General features: G+C 34.4%; 1 protein-coding gene and 1 long non-coding RNA gene across 2 annotated transcripts; both read left to right on the top strand.

Annotated features, from left to right (window-relative positions):
* Nucleotides 1-2,239: 2,239 nt before the first annotated feature.
* On the top strand, nt 2,240-6,944 carry LOC102668804 (uncharacterized). Its single transcript, XR_415656.3, has 8 exons — nt 2,240-2,642; nt 3,705-3,770; nt 4,362-4,476; nt 5,197-5,248; nt 5,867-5,941; nt 6,037-6,084; nt 6,260-6,334; nt 6,609-6,944. It is a non-coding gene; the product is annotated as an uncharacterized lncRNA (long non-coding RNA).
* A 3,459-nt stretch (nt 6,945-10,403) lies between these two features.
* Nucleotides 10,404-11,327, top strand: LOC102669463 (uncharacterized). The gene has a single exon (XM_006586444.1). The coding sequence runs from the start codon at nt 10,404-10,406 to the stop codon at nt 11,325-11,327; it is 924 nt and encodes a 307-aa protein (XP_006586507.1).
* Nucleotides 11,328-15,044: the final 3,717 nt, after the last annotated feature.

Raw genomic sequence — 15,044 nt, 5'->3', positions numbered from 1 at the left:
TAACTAAATCCAGTGATTAAATACGAGTAAATTGTTAGTTGTGCAAGTGTCTTTTACAGCTGATTGAAGATAAACTGGTGTATATATGTCTAATTAAGGAGTAGGAAATAATATTATTGAATTATTTACATGAATTATGGAGCAATTAGTTACCTAGTTTTTCCAAATTAAAATAAAAATAAATAACACTATGGCAGAGAGAGTGATAAGTATGTAGCATACCACTAAAGGAGGTATATCTTCTCCATCTTTAAACTTCGACTGATGCTCTGTAATATGCTGTTCACACCAGAGAAAGACAGATACATAGTAATGATAAATCCTAGCCTTTTGAGGCTCTGTAAGGAACAATTCATTAAGCTGAAACAGTCTGCATAGGTACCAGCCATATAACAACCCATTCCTGTACTCATACCAGAAACAAAGGAACTGTTCTGCAGCCCTGAACTTCCACTAACTGTAGGAAGGAAGTGTTGCAATTGCAAATTAAAGATTTAAATAACAGCAGCATAAAAAAAATGTAGCTGATGAAGATGAAAATACAGCTCCTAATAAAGTTCATTTCATTTTTCATGCTCCTATTTTCGACTAAAAGATCAAAGATGACAAGTTACTATTTAGTTAGTTGGTGTAAGGTCACACAAAAATTAAAGCACGCTTTTGCAAAGTATGATTAATGAAACTCTAATGAACCAGTTCAAATACTTCAACTTACTTTGTAACATTGGAGGGAACAGTATCGCAAGTCGCATCGAGCACATGTGTACTGGGAAAACTGCTTCTGACACGTGTCATGAATTTCATAAGTGCTCTTACTATATACTATAAGAAATAAAGCTTAGAAGATAGAAGAAAAGAAGCCCGAGAAAAGATTAATGTTCATTGCAAATGATAACACCACATGGAACTCAAAGCAATCCAAAAATATATGTTTAATGTTCATCTCAGTATATAATAAAAAAAACTTAAATTTAAATATGTTTTTCATCTTTAAAAAATACTCAATTTTTGTGATTGTTTTCTCCTTTGTTATTCTTTTCTACAATTTAAATTTTTTTTGTCTCTACTTTACTGTTAGATTTAGTCAAATGTTTGTTGATGTGTCGTTTAAAATAACATGTCACAAGTCATGTGTGAAAAAAAATAGATTTTTCAACTTTTTAAATTAGTTATACTTAGAACCAAGGTAAAAAACTTATTATTATAATCGATGTAGAATAATATTTTTTACATCAATTCAAAATATAATCGATTTAAAAAGTTAAAAAATTTAATATATTTTATATCAGCATACATATTTATTTTTAATCAACACATCAGCATATGTGTGCACGTGACGTGTGTCTTAAGTAAACACAAGCAATCATTTGGCAAGAACCTCACACTAGGAAGTAAAGATAAAAAAAATTTAAATTATAGGAAGCAACCAAGGAAAAAAAATTAGAGAACAATTGTAATTTGAATATTTTTTAAAAGGAGAAGAAAATCACAATTAAACAGAAGATTATCTCAGATTACTTTGTACAACTGTAGAGCCTGTTGTCCTTTTCTCTATTTTGTTTCTATTCATAACTGTGTTTTGTTATTAGGATCCAGAATCTGCTGAGGTGTATGTATATTTTTTGTTATTCCCTTTTGTATCTTTTCTTTTCACAGGCTGTATATATGTACGTTCCCTTCTTCAATACGAGATAAGGAAAACCAATTCCATTCTTCTGTCTTTTAGTATTTCCATCATAGCCTTGCATTTTCTTTTATGGTATAAGAGCTTCTCCTTGGAGCTCTGCTAATAAGCCTTCCTCTGTCAAAATATCAGACACTTCCCACACAAGCAATCCTGATGTTGTCACGCACTACTAGAAAAAATACTTTCAACATCGCTATTTTAACATCGGTTTTTAATAAAATTGATGTTAACTAAAAAGCGGTGGCATTTTTGTAAATAAGTTGATTTGTTAACATCGGTTTTTTTTTTAAAAAACCGATGTTAACGTTACGATAATAATATTGATTTTTAAAAAATTGAAGTTAACAAAAATTGATTAACATCGATTTTTTTAAATAACTGATGTTAACATTACCACGAAAATTGATTAACATCGATTTTTTTAAATAACTGATGTTAACATTACCACGAAAATTGATTAACATCGATTGTTTTACATAACCGATGTTGATGTTGGAATACTAAAAGCCTCTTTTGCTGGGGTGTTAACCAAAATCTTCAAAACCAATCCCTTTTGGTTCTTCGAATCCCTTCGCCACCTTTATTTCCACCCAAACAGTACCACACACACGCTCCCTTGCACTCCTCACTTTCCAACCCTCAATGATCTAGATGCATTCACTGCCAGCCTATTCAAGTGGGACCCATGCACCGTCCTCCCACCCGCGGCACCCTCGCGACCTCCTCTCCTCGAATACGCAATCGCTCCGTCGCTAGTGACCCCAACGTTCCATCCCGCGAGCTCGGGTTCACGGTGAGCATGCTGGTGGGCATGAAGGACGAGGAGCTCGACGACATGATGAACAATCTCTCCTAGATTTTTCGTTGGGACCTCTTCATCGGCGAACGCAAAGACATCAAAGCCGCCGTCAAAGTCGAATAACGCCGCGTTGAAGATGACGACATCAAGCGCCTGGTAATAGTTCCTCCCCTAAAAAAAGCATCCTAAAAGATTAATGAAGAATTGCAAAATCATATCATATAATTCAAAAAAGAATGCGTTAATTCTAGACGAAGGGGAAAACTAGCGGGATAACAAATTCTAGTACTTATAAAAGAGCATGCAGGGAGAGTCAACAAGTTGGTAACAAATGTCCACCAAAGGGGGAAATTGAAGATATATTGTTCTTAAAAGAAGGTAATTAGCGATCCAATTGTTAAAAGTATTTGTTTATGATATTCACTTAAACAGGTGATAACAAAATATGAAAAATTTATTATTATATAACATTAAGTAAAAAAAATAATTAAAAGTTATTAGCAAATAGGATAGGTGATAAAAGTGTATTTAACATAATATTTTTGGGTTAACAGTATAATTTATTTCCCGATGAAAATTCAGTTGTAGTTAGTTAATTTGTATATAATTGTTTTAAGTTGAGATGTGTTTGGAAAGTGGGATGGTTTGGTTGAGCTGAGTTTGGAAAGTTAATTTGAGAGGAGGTGGGTCTCGATGCCTCACAGTATGGCGTGTTTGGATTAGCTTTATAATGAAATTTATTAATTAATTATTTAACAGTGGAAATAAAATAATTTTTTTATTATTTTTGTTGGCATCACCATAATATTTGTGGAAGTAAAATTGATTCTTGTGTTATTCATGCACAGTAGTAGCAAATGATCATGTGAGAAATTTATATTATGCACTCTTTTGTATCAACAAAGGCAGAGGTGGGTTTCCATAGGATGCAATCATGCTTGTTATTTATATTATCATATTACCAAACTTGCACAAATCATGATTAGAAAATTTTAGTACTATTTTATTTGTTAACTATGCATCTTATTTTTTATTGGGTGTAGAGTGTAATGCACGTGAAGAAAAATAATTATTGGTTAAGGTAATAAAAATGTTTCTTTTAGATATATAATGTAAACAAAAACTAATAATAAATTAACAGTTAATATTAATCGATAAAAAAAAACTGATGTTATTTTAATACTAACACTTGACATGTTTTTTTCCATTTTCTTGCAGAAGAAAGAAAATAGCAAGAGAAGGAAGGATGATCATAATTTAACTCGGAAAAGTAAAGATAAAAAGGTACTGCTTCCATTAGGACCCTGGGACTCCTAATTTTAAGTTTCAGCACATGCATATTTAAGTGAGAGAAATTAATCTTTTATAACCTACTTCTATGGGTAAATCCTACCTAATCATCTACAGATTGGTGTTTCCTTTTGTTATGTGGATCACGAGCTGACCTCTGGACTTCTAGAAGTTTCATTTCCAAGGAGCAAATTTGCTTGAATGTTTCATTTGGAATTTGAATTTTGCTTACATTATGTTCCTTTTACCCATGTAAGGATTTCTCAGCAAATTGCATGATGATGGTTTTATTGTTGTTTTAGTTTTTGAATAGACAAAATATTGTAAGTGTTAAATTTTCTAACCAGGAAGAAGCTAGCATGGCGTGTTGTTTCCTCATTTTTGGCTTGTTAAATAGGGGATGGTTTAATTAGCATCTTGGCTGTAAGAAATATGGGAAAGTGAAACAGAGCAAAAGTAACAAAAAGGAAGAAAGCTAACGGAGTATTAGTGCATTTGTGAAATACTGGAAACTCTAGGTTCTTTCTTTATTTTAATCATATTCAGTGTGACTTTTAGATGCTTAGCAAGTCTTTTTTTTTTCAGGAAAGGGTTTTTGATCCTGCAGTAAAGCCATCTAACTTCACTGCTCGATCCAATGTGTCCCCATATGCTCCCCCAATGATTACAATGGACAATGATGATGACATCTCTTATACAGGTTCAGTAACTTAGTTCCATACCTTGTGAATTTTTTCATAGCTTTGGATGCTGTGGTCTGCAAACATGGCAATGCAGGCTTCTATGTCTCAATGTCTCTTAGGCACTTTTTTCACCTTTAAAACATCTTGAGTACTTGCGTTTCTTTTGTAAATGTTCAAGCTTCTCTTTTTTATTTTTCTTTTGTAAATGTTTAGGCCTTGAATGAAATCTCCACAAATCTTTTCGCTTTCCAGGTGAATTGACGCTTGTCCATAAATTGAATTTCTGAATTATACTTCTTATTTAAGTATTTGTATCAACCATGTGGCTCTCAGTGTTGGGCAATTTATTTTTCCTAGTTCTCTTTTTCCCTACTTTCTCTCCACGTCCTTATTCTATAATTTATAATAATCATTATCAATGCATATTTTCTTCAAATAAATAACCCAAAAAAATGTTTATTTCCAAATCAATACTGAAGCAATGTTTATAAACATGCCTCAATTTTGAAATCAAGAACACATAATTAAGTTAAAATACCAATACAAAGAATAAAGTGTCATTACCTTATATTGACAGAATGAGAATAACATTTCTATGCTTAGTTTAGGACTGCTTACATAAATGTAGATAATTGTACCCTGAGTATGTTTATGTTTTATATATACTCATTGAAAATCTTACTTTTTTGTATGATTTTCTCTATTTTCAAGTAATTTTTGAAGTTGGTTCATTTCAGGAAAAATGATGACTACAAAGAGATAAATGTTCCAACTGGGAAAACTTATGAGGTATACGTACAAGGCTTGTGAAATTTATTAACTTGTCTTTTTTTATTATGATATTAGCAAGTTACGGTTGTGACCATACTTGAATTTTTATTTATACTGCACACATACAACTGCTAAAACAAACTATATTGAAGGCATTTTCCTCATTGATCATCAAAAGCCAAAGTGGCATAGTCTAGGCACACATTAACCATAAGACACAATTAACAAATCAATAGCATAGGGATGTGAATTGCAAAATGCAAACTACACAAAGGAAAGAGATCAACATTGGAGGTCTTGAAGCAGAACAGAGGAGATCACAAACCTGCAGAAACAGATTAGACATGGGAGAGTCTCAAGGCTTAAGTACCACTCAATGTGGGACTCCTAACAGCATTAGTAGAACTACTAGCATGATTGGCATTGTTGTCAATTTATTTAATTTATACATTATTTCTTTGCACACTTTATAAACTTTTTTGTCTTTGTAATTTGTGCATGATTTAGTGCTACTGTTATCTCATTTGGGATTTTCTACTGAATGAATCTATGACTCTTTTATTTGTTATTACTCAAGAAAATGTTTGTGCTATTTTATGATGTTAATATGATAGAAGTTTCTCTATCCTACTTCAGGTTTTACTCTCTGTTGATGCTGTAAACTCATACATTGCATAGGATTTTTCATTGGTACAAGGCAAGATAAATATGGTATTATTGTTGTGCTGCTGCACCTTGATTTCAAAATGTTATGATATTTTCCATTGGCGTCCCTTTGTAGTGATCTATCTTTTATTATTTGTCAGGATATTGGATTTAGTTTGGAGTTTGTAAGTCCTACTGGGGAAAAAACTGTAAGTTTGAATGATATTTCTCTTTTGTTATCTGTATCATATCCTCAATTGATTTCTCCATAAGCATTTCTGATGTTATTCTTCATCAGCCATTCTCATCTTCAATTTCTTAGGCCCTCACCCAGTCCATTTGATATGTATGTACTCATCTTAGTTTTTGTGCCTAAAATGTTAGGGGAACTTTTGCACGTTAATGGCTGGAAGCTATAAACTGATATGGGACAACACATACTCAACGTTTTTCAAAAAGGTAATGTATATAGGCATGTTGAAGAATTCAGTGAGATGCAAACTATCACATGATTAGATACTACTTTATCAAATTACATAGGAAATAAATGCAATGATGGAAGTTGGGGTTGAAGTGTGAGCACTCTAGAGAACCAATTAAGATGGTTGCAGTTGAAGTGTTTGGTGTTGCTTTGTGCAAGACAATGATTTAATTTCTAAAAAGACATTTGAAAAAGAGTTTTCCTTGAAGTATCAATTTTCACATATTAAATCATTATAATACTTGAATGTAGGTTTTATTAATGATATCAATCGAACCAGCTTCGACGCTTGAGGATGAGGAAAAGTAGACTTCACAATAGATGCAACTTTCGAAGGAAATACTTCACGTTTTTTGAACCATAGCTGTGATCCCAACTGTGTTTTGGAGAAGTGGTTAGTGTCAAATACCAACATACTCATCCTAGGCTGCATTATTTTCTCTCTTTAGAGATTCTTTTATCATCTATATAGTTTTCAAATGGAACAAATTACTATTAAAAACTGCTTTGCAGTATAACCTGATATTATGAACTGTAGTTTCCTTGATGTACTCAAATAAGATATGCTCCATAGGCATGATTTAGATTAGATACTGAATTGCTGGTTGTTCATTTTAATTGCTTAAACAGTGACTGGTCTAGATAATTGGGTCAGTTTGTTTAAACTTAATTGTTGAAATAAATACTTATTTTAATAAAATAAGCAGTTTTTTTGTTTATATAGTGTTTGTTTAAACTGCATTTGCTAAAAAAAAACAGTTTTCTACTTATTTTAAGAAGCAAATATTATCTTCTAATTAAAAAAGCACTTATTTTAAAATTACATTTTTTAAGTATAAACAAATTGGTCCAATATTTATGTGTCAATCATGTATCTTCTTTGTTAATGCAAGACAAATTGACATGGGATGCATTTCTTTGATTATTGGGTTTTGTTTGAGTATTGCAATATTCCATAGGCTTTCCTGAGTCCTGATGTGTTTCTAAAATACTGAATTATTTTTTCTTCTTATACAGCATTTGAGAAATACAATCCCTACAGTTACCATTTCCCTTCCCTTCATTACACTTTGTGTTAAAGAACGAATTTGTCGTCTTGGATTCCTCCTATAGGCTTATTTTGATGGTTCCTCAGTTGGTCTAATTTTCTCACCATATGGTTAGACCTACAAATATGCTTGTTAGACATGATTCATTTGATGTGAGGGCACCTAAGTCTAGAAGTAGTCCAACCAAAAGGAGTTGTGATGGGAATTGAGATCCAAGTGGGTTAGGAAGGATTCATAGATGGATTAGAGGTGTTTATTATTAGGAGTGTATGCAAAATAACTTCCTATATTAGCAATTTTGTATTAGATTCATATTAGAAACTGTTTGATGGGAGTTATTCACAGAAAGTAGCAGATGACAATTATTTATTAGGACTATATTATATCTTATAAGAAGGTGTAATTGGGCAAGCAGATTTAGTTACTCTTTATTATCATTATGATTACTTTGCTTCACAAACTAAGATGGAAAAGTAATGTTCTCTTAAGAATCTTAACCAAAAAATGGACCTAAATTCAACGGTTCCAATTAATTATACTTTTTTTGAAGTTTGTTTACATAGTTGGTACAAAATTCATTTTATGGAGGGGGATGAAATTGTATTAAATGTAGTGGGGGTGATTTGGTATCTTGGTGCAACTGTGCAAGTGCAACTTAAATTAATTGCTTGAGAGCCGATAATATCAAGAGAAAGTTGTTTTAGGCTTTTAGCAGGAAGTATCAAGGGAAATGAGGCTGTCAAATTTCCTTCGCAAGTGAATTCTATGCTCTCTTCTTTTTTACATGTGTTTGTTAATGCTTACGCATAAAATTCATCTTTCTTATACCCATGTTCTTGATATTGCATGTTGTTCTCAGTTTGGAATTAGGTGGTGTTGCTAATATACAATTCTTGACGTGATGATGATATCCATCAATTTTAGGCACTAATGATAGAAGTAAATCCTGAATTTATGTTAGTTATGATGTGATCGAGGTCGTACCCGAATCAAATAAACATTAAAATGTAGTAACTAGGAAGTGATCCTAGGTCGTTTCCCAACGAGCAATGATACACCAAATGTTCATGACAGACAGTAGGAAAATAGTAACGAATTGGGGGGGGGGGTTGTTTGCTTTTGTAAATTAAACAGCGAATAGATGTGAATTAGAAAATATCATAATTAAAACATGTTGCTTCCCCTTGATTCACAAGCAAGTCTCTTATCCTAGGTTACGAGAGTTTATCCTTATTCAGTTCAACCACTTAATCCAATCCTAAATTAAATTACTAAGCAAAATTTAACATAAGACATTCATTATGTGATTAAGCAACACATACACCAATTACTCATAAATGATCATTAAGCATGAACGTAAATTAAGCGCAGAGACAATTAATCAAGCACTAAGCATGCATGAATTAATAGCAACAAATTCAGAGTAATTAGTGAAGAGGAAAAACTGAACAGAATTTAACAGTGATAATAGAACCTCAAAGAGAACTATGCTTGATCCTCAAGAGAAAACAACGTTGTGGACTTATCCTTCCATTAATCAATAGAGAACAAAATTATAGATTGAAGAACGAAATTTTATTGCTAAAACGAAAAGTCAGAAACTGGAATTGCAAAAACGAAAAAAAAGGAGAAAGAGAAGAGAGCCTAAAACTAAAAACAAAAATAGGAGAAAAGAGAGAAGAGAGAGAAGAGAAGAGAGCCTAAACTTGAACCTTAGTGTTGTTATATATAGTTTTTCGGCCCCAAAGCTTACAGATCTGTTTTAAATCCAAGCCCATAAATAAAATAAAATCAAATCTAGATAAGATAAGATCTAGATGAAATAATATCTAGATGAGATCAAATCTAAATAATATCTTAGATAAGATAAAGTCTAGATAAGATTTGATAAAATTGTCTGCTCTCTTCAAGTCCGAGCCCAATTCTGGATTTAAGCCCAATTGCTTATAATTCTCCTGAAATTAAATTAAAAACACAAAATTAGTCCAATAGGCCCAAATGATAAAACTGCATGATTAATTTCACAATTAAGACTAATCAGTAATTAAAATGGTGCAAAAAGGGTTAAGAAATAAGAGAAAATAATGGCACATCATGATGCTTATAAGCCATATCCAAAAAAAGTTTATATTATTAGCCCTTAACTGCTGTATTGATGAGCGGTTTATAGTCTCTTGCTTAATTGCTTAACAAGTAACATCATTGATTAGTAGAATTTTTTTTATGAGAAGCTCCTGCTTTGCAGTTGATTGACATATGTTGTATAACTAGAATAAGTGGGCATATCTGTTGTAGATTATCAAAAGAATCTAGTTTTATCAAAAGAATCTAGCTTTGCAGTTTTTTGAAAAAATCGATGTTAACGTTTTGTATATTAACATCGGTTTTTTTTACAGAAAACCGATGTTAACGTACGTGAACACATACGTTAACATCAGTTCTTCCGAAAAACCGATGTTAACTGTCAACATTAACACATACGTTAACATCGGTTCTTCCAAAAAACTGATGTTAACTGTCAACATTAACACATACATTAACATCGGTTTTTCAAAAAAGCCGATGTTAACTCTCAACATTAACACGTACGTTAACATCGGTTTTTCCAAAAACCCAATGTTAACTGTCAACACTAACACATACGTTAACATCGATTTTCTGTAAAAAAAGAAAAAAAAAACCGATGTTAACGTACTTTAACATCAATTTTTTCAAAAAACCGATGTTAACTCTCAACATTAACACATTTTTTTGGGTGTAATTCTTATTATCAACATCGGTTATTTAAATAACCGATGTTGTAAATTTAACGTTAACATCGGTTTTTTTAAAACTGATGTTAACGATAATACATTCAACAACGGCACTTTCACCCTATAATCCTTGTCTTGACCCATCTAGCCCCTATTATATTCATCCTAGTGACAACCCATCCTCTATTTCCGCCACCCCAACTTTGATTGGCAGCAACTACCACTCTTGGTCTCACTCTATCAAAATGGCCCTAACATCTAAAAACAAGATGGGTTTTTTAAATGGCACAATACCTGTCCTAGCTACCACTGATCCCATTTATCTGTCGTGGGAATGCTATAACACCCTTATCATCTCTTGGTTGTTAAACTCTTTGTCACCATCAATTGTGCAGAGTGTTATTTTTCTTGACCGTGCCGTAGACATATACATAGACCTTCAAGAACGATTTTCCCAAAGTGATTTTTACGGTATCCGACAAGGCTCCCGATCGGTCTCTGATTACTATACAGCGCTAAAGTCATTGTGGGAGGAGCTCGACAATTTTCGTCCCTTCCATGTTTCCACATGCTCCACAAAACTTTATCATCAACAAGACTTCATAATACGTATTTTGAAAGGCTTAGATGATCATTTCTCTGTTGTTCACTCTCAAATACTTCTGATGGACCCATTACCGTCTAGTAATCGTGTTTTCTCCATGGTAGCTCAACAAGAGCGTCAACATTCTTCATCATCCACCATTGATGAACCAAATGCCTTCATCAATGTTGGACAGTCGACATATGGAAAGGGACACGGCATAAGAGGACCTAGCGGACCAGCAGGAGTCAATGCCCGAACCAATGGTTCTAACAAAAAGTGTATCTACTGTGGCTGTACCGAACACACAGTGGACGTCTGTTACTCCAAGCACGGGTATCCTCTTGGTCACCCGCATTACCCCGGACGACCAAGGTTTCACAACCGGGACAACTCTCCTTCCTCTGTTGTCGTCAATAGCGCTACACAAGAAGTAGATTCACACATTCATTCCTCGATTAGTCAAGACAATGATTCCAACGAGTTGGGCTTTAGCCTAACTAGAGCCCAATATCAAGGACTTCAAGGTCTCCTTCAGCAACAAAAACCAAATACAAATGCTAGTCCATCCACGGCTTCTCCTTAGCCTAAGCATGTCAATATTTCTCAAGTGTCCAAGTCCAATTCTAATGACTCTCCTGAAATGTTTTTTGGTACCCATTTTTCTTTTTGCACCACTACTAACCCAAGCTCTTTGTCTAATGCACACACTGCACATTGTTTTTCTAATTGCACCCCCTGGATTATTGACTCTGGGGCCACAGACCACATTACATGTTCCTTTGATAATTTTTTAAGCTTTTCCAAAATACAACCTGTGCGTATCCACTTACCCAATGGTTCCATTGTTTTTGCTCATATTTCAGGAAATGTGCAGTTATCGCCACATTTCATTATACATGATGTTCTTTATGTTCCAAACTTCAAATTCAATCTTATTTCAATCTCCAAGCTTTTGTCTTCACTAAAATACTCTCTCACTTTTTCCAATTCTCATTGCCAAATATAGGAAATGAAGTCCTTGAAGATGATTGGTTTGGCTAAATTGAAGCATGGATTATACCACTTGCAGATCAACAAGGATATAAACCAAGTCATTCCTAAAGCTTCCTTCATCAATAACTTCTCCACCCCACCCATTACCAACGCTAACCTTTGGCACTTTAGACTAGGTCACCTTTCCGGTAAACGTCTCAATGTTCTTCATTCCACTTTTTCTTTTATTTCTAAACATATTGAAGAAAATTGTGATGTTTGTCACTTAGCTAAACAAAAGAAATTGTCGTATTCTCCTAGTATTAATAGAGCTTCCAAGCCTTTTGATTTGGTTCATATGGATATTTGGGGTCCTTTCTCTCAACCTTCCATTCATGGTCACAAATATTTTTTAACTATCGTGGATGATTTTAGTTATTATACATGGATAGTGCTTCTAAGATCAAAAGGAGAAGTTAGAACACAAATTCAAAACTTCATCGTTTTAATTGATAATCAATTTCAAATCACAATTAAACGTGTTAGATCCAATAACGGTCTTGAATTTTTTCAACAAGATAACAAAATGGTCGTGTCGAAAGAAAACATCAACATATTCTTAATGTTGCTAGAGCTCTTATGTTTCAATCTCAAATTCCAAAATATTTTTGGTCATATGCTATTAAACATGTTGTTTATATTATTAATCGAATCCCATCACCCATAATTCAAAACCAAACCCCTTATAAATTATTACATAAAAAGAACCCAGATTTTTCCATGTTGAAAGTTTTCGGTTGTTTATGTTATGCATCCACACATCCTCCTTGTAAAAAATTTGATGCTCGAGCTAGACGAGGTATTTTTTTGGGTTTTCAAACTAGAACCAAGGGGTATGTCATCTCAGGTTTAAATTCCAGAGAAATTTTCATGTCACATAATGTTTTGTTTAATGAGATGGTTCTTCCATTTACTAAAATTCCTTCCAATGAACTGTTTCATAAACAAAGCCTATTACCAGCCACTAATTTTTCTGACTACACCACCCCACCTCAGCCCAACTCCACATCATCCCCACCTTCAGCCGACGACCCACATATCCCACAACCCTTCATCCAATCACCTCTTACCTCTCCTATACCTCCTTCTCCATGTAGCAGTTCCAAATCCACACCAACATCACCTCCACTGTCGAAGTCCCCACCAGAACCCCAGCACACCCGCCGCTCCACTCGACCTCACCATCGTCCCCATTACCTTGTTGACTATGAGTGCAACGCGTGTCCTCGTGTTCCCATCCATGGCTCAACACAATCAAACCAATCTTCTCCAAAGACATCATATCTTGTCCAATCTGTTGTTAATTACTCATGTATATCTCCTTCTCACAAGTGTTTTTTTTTATGAGTCTCTCTTCTGAGCAAGAACCCATAACTTTTCGCGAAGCCGCAAAGCACCGTTGTTGGCAGGAGGCCATGAAATCTAAGATTCAAGCTCTGAAGCTCTGGTTCGTAATCAGACATGAGACATTGTTCAGACGTCGCCGCATGTGAGACCTATTGGTTGTAAGTGGGTGTATAAAATCAAGCATGGTTTAGATGGGTTAGTTGAGCACTATAAGGCACGTTTGGTGGCTAAAGGCTATTCCCAGATTGAAGGCATTGACTACCTCGACATCTTCTCTCCTGTTGTCAGGATGAGCACGATTCGGGTTGTTCTGGACATAGCTTCCGTTTCTCATTGGCACTTGCAGCAACTTAATGTTAGTAACACTTTTCTATATAGGGATCTCAATGAGGAGGTGTATATGACTATCCCTCAGGTGTCTCTGGATATCAACCATCTCAATGCTGAAAACTGAAGCAATCTCTTTATGGCTTAAAACAGGCCAACCGCTAATGGTTTGCCAAGCTATCCAATCTACTGCAGCATTATGGATTCATGAAGGCTCACGCTGATCACAACCTTTTCACAAAGGTAACAGGTCATACCATCACTAGACTTGATTTTAGATGTAGGTCTTTTAAACTCCAAACCATGTTCCACACCAATGGAAACCTCTCTTCGCCTCCACCATGATTCCAGTGAAGCTCTTGCTGATCCTTTATCCTATAGGCGGTTGGTTGGATGTTTGATATACCTAACCAGTACCCGTCCGGACATTGTTTTTGCAACCCAACAGCTCAGTCAATTCATGATTGCTCTTACTCAAACTCATTTTCAAGCTACCTTGAGAGTTGTTCGTTATTTAAAGGCTACTCCTGGGAAGGGATTATTCTTCCGAAGAAATAATTCTTTCCAACTATCTGGTTTTAGTGATGCAGATTGGGCCACCTGTGTTGACACTCGTCGATCAGTCACCAGATATTGTTTCTTCGTTGGTAATTCTCTGGTTTCATGGAAAACAAAGAAGCAATCTACAGTCTCTAGATCATCTACAGAGGCTAAATATAGAGCCCTCGCCTCAACCACTTGTGAACTACAATGGTTATTTTACTTACTTAGAGACTTACATGTTCCCCATTCCAAACATCCTGCACTATATTGTGATAGCCAAAATGCCCTCTACATTGCTACAAACCCAGTGTTTCACGAACGGACTAAACATCTGGAAATTGACTGCCATCTAGTTCGACAAAAACTTCTTTCTGGACTCATGAACCTCCTTCCGGTTTCCTCTTCCCACCAACTCGCAGATATGTTCACTAAAGCGCTTTCCCCAAAACTGTTTCAATCAAATCTTTCCAAGCTTGAGCTTCACGATATCTTTGAACCTCCAGCTTGTGGGGGGGGGGCTAAAAGGAGAAGAAAATCACAATTAAACAGAAGATTATCCCATATTACTTTGTACAGTTGTAGAGCCTGTTTTCCTTTTCTCTATTTTGTTTCTATTCATAACTGCATTTTGTTACTAGGATCCAGAATCTCCTGATGTGTATATTTTTTGTTATTCCCTTTTGTATCTTTTCTTTTCACAGGCTGTATATATGTACGTTCCCTTCTTCAATATGAGATAAGGAAAACCAATTTCATTCTTCTGTCTTTTAGTATTTCCATCATAGCCTTGCGTTTTCTTTTACTTTTTTAACTAAAAATATATTTAAGCATAAAATTAAAGTATAATAAGTTACAGATTATCCGAGTAGGGTTCAGCGAGGGCGTAGAAAATTTGCCGGAGGTAACTATATTATCAGCCGACCATGTTCCAAATTGCTGTTGGATTTCGAAATATTCAGATAATGTTGAATTTAAATTTTACACATAGGCCTTCATTCTGTTGTATCTGCAAGCAGCGGATGAATAAACATAAAGTAGAAAAGGAATTTAG

This window comes from Glycine max, chromosome 8, assembly GCF_000004515.6.
Source record: "Glycine max cultivar Williams 82 chromosome 8, Glycine_max_v4.0, whole genome shotgun sequence".
In the NCBI taxonomy this organism is placed as follows: domain Eukaryota; kingdom Viridiplantae; phylum Streptophyta; class Magnoliopsida; order Fabales; family Fabaceae; genus Glycine; species Glycine max.
Note: the sequence above shows the minus strand (reverse complement) of the source record. Positions and strands in the feature narration are given on the sequence as shown.